This window comes from Egretta garzetta, unplaced genomic scaffold, assembly GCF_000687185.1.
Source record: "Egretta garzetta isolate BGI_Z169 unplaced genomic scaffold, ASM68718v1 scaffold1346, whole genome shotgun sequence".
In the NCBI taxonomy this organism is placed as follows: domain Eukaryota; kingdom Metazoa; phylum Chordata; class Aves; order Pelecaniformes; family Ardeidae; genus Egretta; species Egretta garzetta.
The window spans coordinates 25,897-32,646 of NW_009260003.1; the positions used below are offsets into that span (position 1 = coordinate 25,897).

The window sequence follows — 6,750 nt, forward strand, 5'->3', positions numbered from 1 at the left end:
TGACCCCAGGGCAGGACCCGGCCCTTGGCCTTGTTGACCCTCACCCAATTGGGCTGGGCCCATGGATCCAGCCTGGCCAGGTCCCCCTGCAGAGCCCCCTCCCCCCAGCAGATCCACACTCCCACCCAGCTCGGAGCCATCTGCAAACTGACTGGGGGTGCCCTCGATCCCCTCGCCCAGGTCATTGATAAAGAGATTAAACAAGACCGGCCCTAGAACTGAGCCCTGGGGGACACTGCTTGCGACCAGCCGCCAACGGGATTTAACTCCATTCACCAAAACTCTCTGGGCTCGGCCATCCAGCCTGTTTTTTTACCCAGCAAAATACAAGGAAACAAGGCCCAGATGCAGAGCTGTCGGGGGGACCCTTGGTATTTTTGTCTTCTGCACGTGGCAGCCTGGGTTTGCTTTCCCGGCCTGAGCTAGCTGCTCCTTCTCCCCTGAATTCCAAGAGCAGCCTTGCCCGCTTGTCCTGAGAAGACCACACTTTTGCCTCTTGATTTACCTCTTTGCTTTTCTCTTTCAAAGATTTAAGTTCCAGGCTGTGATTAATGGGCGCCGATTCCCACCAGCAGAAGCAGGCAGCAAAAAACTCGCTAAGCAGGAGGCAGCAGCTAATGCTATGAAGGTCCTGATGAGTGAAGCGGAGAATGGAAAACATGGGGGAATTAAATGTGAAGAGCCGTTTCCCTCCGACAGCTCTGAACCGGAATTGGTGAGCCTTGTTTGCTTTACTCATGAGGCTGGTGAAAGAGGGTTTGGTCTTGAAACTGGCTTGCCGTAGCCTTTGCAGCCAGAGGCAGAGCCGTCGTCTGCGCCAGCTCATCTCAACCTGCTTCCTGGGAAGCACCCTATCAGCGTCTTAATGGAGTATGGACAAAAATCGGGGAACACGATTGAATTCCAGCTGCTCTCTCAGGAAGGCCCACCGCACGATCCTCGGTACGGCACGTTGTTGTCAGCTTTGGGGAGGACGAAAACCCTTTCTTTAATATCCTTCCTCTTCAGCACGCTACCCGTGTTCCTGGCCTCGTCACTGACCTAGCTGAGCGCTCCTCTTACCTCAGGAGTCTGGGCACGGGTCCTCCAAGACATCTGCCTCCAGAAAGAGACCAAAACCAATGCCCTTTTGCAGAGAAAGGGTGCTGTTACTTCTACCAGACCAGGAACAGGTTCCAGTCCTGTACCCTACCTGGTAGCGTCCTAGTGGGAGTATTTAAGGCCATTGTGGTAGATTTAAATTGGAAATCATAGAATCATGGAATGTTTTGGGTTGGAAGGGACCCCTAGAGGTCATCTAATCCAAGATAGACAACCCAGAAGGATTAAACTTGAACTGGGAGAAGGGGATAATAAACAGATGGAGACGCCTATGCTTAACACTTTTCATGTGCTGTAATGTCCTGTCAGGTTCAGCTACTGTGTGAAAATGGGTGACCAAATTTTCCCTGCTGTGGTAGGAAACAGCAAGAAGGGAGCAAAGCAAATGGCAGCAGAAGTTGCTGTGAAGATTCTTTCTGGAGAGTCTGTACCCCATGTCCCACCTGAACAGGTACAAAGAACTTCTTTATAAGACCCAAGTGGTTTGAGTTGGGTTCCCCCCCCCCCCCATGCTTTAATTCATACTCTGCTGGATTTCACCCCACGAGGTCACGTGCTGGCTCTGGCAGAGGTTTGCCGAGTGCGCTTGGCCTGTGGTGCTACCAGCTGCTCAGTATTTAACAGCCTTCTCCTGTCCAACTCTGCTTTAGCCTGTCTTGAAGCCCCACAGTGACCAGTCCACGCACAGCTGTGGACCGTGGATCGCCACTCCCGAGGAACCCAAGGTGGCAAAAGCGAAGGGTGTCGGGGAGCTCATCAAATACCTTAATGTCAATCCTGTCAGTGGCCTGCTGGAATACGCCCGCTCCAATGGCTTTGCCGCAGAGTTCAAACTCATTGACCAGTCAGGACCTCCCCATGACCCCAAGTGAGTAGCTGCCTCTGTCCGGGGGGAATTTTTGCGCTGTTGCTGTTGTCCTGGAGAAAAGGCAGAGAAAGCAAAATTCCTGATGCAGTTCGAGACGGCAACAGGCCGGGCTGCTGCCTCTGCCAAACCTTATGTCCGGATGACAAGAAGCTACCTCTGCTCCTCCTCTCTCCACTGAGAGAAATTAAAAACCAGACTGAAATCCATAGGTTTCAGGGTTTCTCAGAGGTGCGCTGCTGTCTTTACAGGTTTGTCTATCAGGCGAAGGTTGGAGGCCGTTGGTTCCCCGCTGTAACCGCACACAATAAAAAGCAGGGCAAGCAGGAGGCAGCTGATGCAGCGCTCAGAGTCCTGATTGGGGAAACGGAGAAGATTGAGCGCATGGAAGGGATGAACATCAGCGAGGTAAATCCTTTTCCTCCAAAGCCGGGGCTGGTTTTGTAGCCCTGCTTGTCCTGTGCCGTTCAGTCCAGCAGAAAAATGCTTTCAAGATCAACTGTGAGATCTTTGTTCTCTGAAGGTGTAAATAAGCTGACATTTTCCTGAAGTGGGTTAGATGTTTCCTCGGGGCACAGACGTACTCTTTCCTCCTGCTGGCGTCTGCTTTAGGGCTAAATTATCATCAGATTCTTCCACAAGCTACTGAAGTGTGTTCCTGTGGTGGAGCAGGAACACACTCATTTTTAATTCTGTGTCTTTTTTTCTTCCCCCCCACCTCCCCTCCTCCTTCCAACCCCCTTCATGCTGCATTAAAAACTGTGTGTCAGCTCAAAAAACTCCTGCGTCAGATAAGAGCAAAGCTCTGGATGTGTCAGGATGGCTATCCCCAACCTGGGCTGCTTTAAATCACACGTAGAGTTTTGTGATCTCTTAAAAGCCGCGTTCCGGGGCTGCACAGCTGAGCACAGCAGCTGTGGCTCTAAATAGAAAAGCCATCAGGGAGGATTTGTCAGTCAGCAGTGCTAGAGGAGGCAAGTGCCCGTCTGCAGTGGCGGTGACTGTGCAGTCTCCTCGCAGGCAGCCAGGGAAGGAATTCCTCCAAAGCCAGTAACAGATTTCCTTGGCTGAGTCTCTGGGAACAGGCAAGATGGGGTTTGTTCCTTTGCGCTGGGGGTTTTCCCTGGCAATCTCGGGCGGCCGTTCCTCAGCCCGTTTTGCTTGCTGCCAGGAGGGACAGCTTGCTGCTGTCTCTTAATGATGTGCTGGGAGCAGAACTCAAAAGCATTAGACAGGGTTTTCCCAAAAATACCCAAAAGAACTTCACCCGCCCCTTGCCACGACACTGTCCGTGCACTCAACCCCAAACTGCTCTGCCTGTAGCTCGTGTTTTCTGTGCTCCTGCCTTCTGCTTGGACACTGTGCTTCACGTTGGCTACTTCTCGAGCCGTTTTGTTCCATGACCTGCTCATGAGCTCTTTGCAATCCTGGTCTTGTGTCCCCGTTCCAGCTCCCCGTGAGTGGCAGCACCCTACATGATCAGATGGCCATGCTGAGCCACCAGCGCTTCAACACCCTCACTGCTCGCATCCAGCACAGCCTGCTTGGGCGGAAGATCCTGGCCGCCATCATCATGCGGAAAGGAAACAGGGGCCTGGGAGTGGTGGTCAGCATCGGAACGGGTACGAACAGCTTCTTCCAGCACCAGCTGAGCTCTCCCTTCCCCGCTAGATTCCCTGTCAGCTGCAACTAGGGAATGGCTCTTGCTGTAGGCTTCTTCAGAGAGGGCAAGAAACGTTCCCAGGGCTCGCGTGGTGTCACAAGCGATCTGGTTAGAGAGAGAGAACAAAGCCAACGTGCCTGCAGCTATATTGCTCTTAATCTTTGCTTGCATTGCTACGCGCCAGTCTGTGCATCAGAGCATGGATTCCTCACGTCGTACAGCACAAGATCCCCCAGCTTTTCCCAGCTGCATGTACCTCAGCTCCCTTCCTAGTTGCCTGCCACACTTCCACCCAGAGTGGGGGGCTGAAAAGCACTCAGGAAGGCACACTGCCCCTAAACCTGTGGCAATTTAAGTCTCCACTGTCCCTAAAGTGTGCTCTTTGTCCCTTTATTTTCCTAACTGCTTGGTTCAGGATAATGATTTAATAGTCAGGGGGGTGCTGCTGCTCAGCAGCCCAAGGTAGTAAAATATGAAGCAAGGTGAAACCCTCCCTCCTCCTCCTGGGAAGCTGCGAGTTGACTTTGACGCTCACCCTTTTATTTATTTCAGGTAATCGTTGTGTGAAAGGAGAAGAGCTGAGCTTGAAGGGGGAGACAGTGAATGATTGTCACGCAGAAATCATTTCTCGAAGAGGCTTTGTGAGGTGAGACAAGGGGAAACCTGAAGGAGAAGGAGAGGGGCCTGCCAAGAGGTGCTGAGCCAGCCCAGGGGGATGTCGCTGGGACGGTTCCTTGCTGCGTTGAGAGAGGCTGCGATCCTCTAAGGCTCCTGATTACCCATGTGTTGTTAAATAGAGGGAAGTTATTTCTGATAAGAAAGGGCTATGCCTGAATGGTGCCCAAATTAGTGCTGAGCTGGAAACTTGCCAAGAGCCCAAGGGCCACATCTGATGTACTGAAAGCGTCCTGCAGAGGCTGCTTGGCCGGCACGCAACCCGCTGTTTCGGTCTGAGCCCAGCTCTAAGCCAAGGTGCTGGGGAATCTGCAGGTCAGGTCCCCTTGTGGCCTTTCTGGATCTGGGTATAGAAGGCTTCAGGAGAACATAGTGGATGTGTTTGCCTTGATAAGTCAGAAATCCTTTTCCATCGGTTGGAAAGGGTTTTCCCAACTGAACTGCGCTGTTCTCTTCTCTTTATAAACATTCAGCGTGGCCCTTCTCTTTATTTTTAGACTTTTTTAGACTAGCTGGGTTATGAACAGCAAAGCCAGCTGCTTTCTTAAAGCCTTTGCCTGCTGCCACTGTACTCGGTGTGTTCCTCTGTGCGTTCCTTGGCGCTGGAAGGCAGTGGGGGCAGGTCCCCGGCAAGCTGTAAAGTCAAAGGATTGCACTCTTGCTTCCTGTCTTAGCTGTTAATCTTGACAGTCGTGGCTGCTGGGCTGCTCTGGCACAGCAGAGCCTGTCAGAGATGAGAACAGTGAGCTCCACCTCTCCTCGCAAAGCAAATCCCCGCACAGGCTCTGCCTGAGGAGCCTCTGTGAAGCCACCGTTTTTCTTTAGTCCTTGATGCTATGTTGGAGACCTCAAGGTTTTTTCCCCTCTCCCTGGGCAGAAGCAGCCGTAAAAGAACCCAGTCATTGTAAACAGATCGTGGGGTTGTGCTAATAATATCACTTGTGTTCAGCTGCCCGTGGGGCTGTTTACTCTTAATGCAAACCTGGTGCTGACTAAAGGTGCTAGATTAACAACCTTGAAGTCTTCTTCACGCTTGGATCGGATGCGTGCAAGCAGCAGCCAGCCAAGGCTCCTTACTCTCTCCCACCAGTGCTTCCCTCCGCTCACCTGACAGAACGCTTATTTTCTATTGCGTGTCCTCTGCGTGGTAGGAAACCCGTTTTATTTCACGCCTTCGCTACAGGAAGCATCAAACTCTGTTTGTTGGCTTCCAAACATTCTCAGCCGCGGCTCCTGGTCTTCGCTCTCCCGTGTGGCACAACCAGGAGCAGGTGACTTGGTGCGGCAGAGGCAGTTGGATTTGCTGAGGAGCAAAGCAGCCTTTTGAGGTCCTTTTGTTATTTTTCAGGTTTCTCTATAGTGAGTTGATGAAGTATGACCCATCTAATCCTTCCTCTGCAGAAGACAGCATTTTTGAGCCAGCTGGAGGGAAGAGACTCAAAATAAAGAGCGGCGTTACCTTTCATCTCTACGTCAGGTTGGTGCGGGGCTGTGCAGGGAGCGGCCGCTGTCGGCAGCACTATCCTGCCCCTGGCCGCTCGCTGAGCGTCGGTGCTAACCCGGGGAGCGTTTGTTTTCTAGCACAGCACCTTGTGGAGACGGGGCACTCTTTGATAAATCCTGCAGCGATCAGGCAAGCGTGGTGGGGCAAGCCCAGCATCAGCCGCTCTTTGAGAACCCCAAACAAGGCAAGCTGCGGACCAAGGTGGAGAACGGTGAGTGCGTCCGTTCCCCTGCGTGGTGGGGTGGCTCCAGTCCGCTCCTCTCAGCCTTTCTGGAGCTCTGGAGTTCCCTTACCCCTCTCTGTGTGGTGCTGTTGTGGGATTTGAGGGCGGTGAGGCACTGGAACAGGTTGCCCCATCCCTGGAAGCATCCAAGGCCAGGCTGGACGGGGCTTAGAGGAACCTGATCCAGTGGACGGTGTTCATTCCCCTTGGGGGTGGTTGGAACAAGGTGATCTTTAAGGTCCCTTCCAACCCAAACCCTTCTATGATTTGAAGCATTCAAGAACCAAAGGGGGTGGGTAAGAGGGATGGGGGCATTAGAGGGGGTCCCTTCTCCTTCCCCAATCCACCACGCTGGCAAGAGTACGGCTGAAGTTTGCTATAAAGCTTCTGTGTCTCCGAGCTCCCTTTCAAGCGCTGTTTCATTCTGCTTCATTCTCCGTGTGAAAAATGACTCCTTGGTGCTGCGTTCCCTTTTTCATGTGGTACTGGTTCACAGGGGGCTGGATATGAGCCAGCAGGGTGGCCAAGAGGGCCAAGGGCATCCTGGCTTGTCTCAGGAGTGGTGTGGCCAGCAGGAGCAGGGCAGGGACCGTGCCCCTGTGCTGGGCACTGGGGGGGCCGCCCCTCAACTGCTGGGGTCAGGGTTGGGCCCCTCCCTCTCCGAAGGACCTGGGGGGGCTGGAGCGTGTCCAGAGAAGGGCAGCGGAGCTGGGGAGGGG

At 53.2% G+C, this 6,750-nt stretch overlaps 1 protein-coding gene across 1 annotated transcript in view; it reads left to right on the plus strand.

Annotated features, from left to right (window-relative positions):
• ADAR (adenosine deaminase RNA specific) overlaps positions 1-6,750 on the plus strand; it is a gene marked incomplete at its 3' end in the record, with an annotated part of 18,792 nt that overhangs the window by 4,823 nt on the left and 7,219 nt on the right. The window contains exons 3-11 of the mRNA XM_035896060.1: positions 529-715; positions 785-942; positions 1,411-1,552; positions 1,752-1,969; positions 2,218-2,374; positions 3,417-3,588; positions 4,182-4,275; positions 5,653-5,781; positions 5,886-6,019. Coding sequence (XP_035751953.1) covers positions 529-715; positions 785-942; positions 1,411-1,552; positions 1,752-1,969; positions 2,218-2,374; positions 3,417-3,588; positions 4,182-4,275; positions 5,653-5,781; positions 5,886-6,019 — 1,391 coding nt within the window. The remainder of the gene's footprint in view (positions 1-528; positions 716-784; positions 943-1,410; positions 1,553-1,751; positions 1,970-2,217; positions 2,375-3,416; positions 3,589-4,181; positions 4,276-5,652; positions 5,782-5,885; positions 6,020-6,750) is intronic.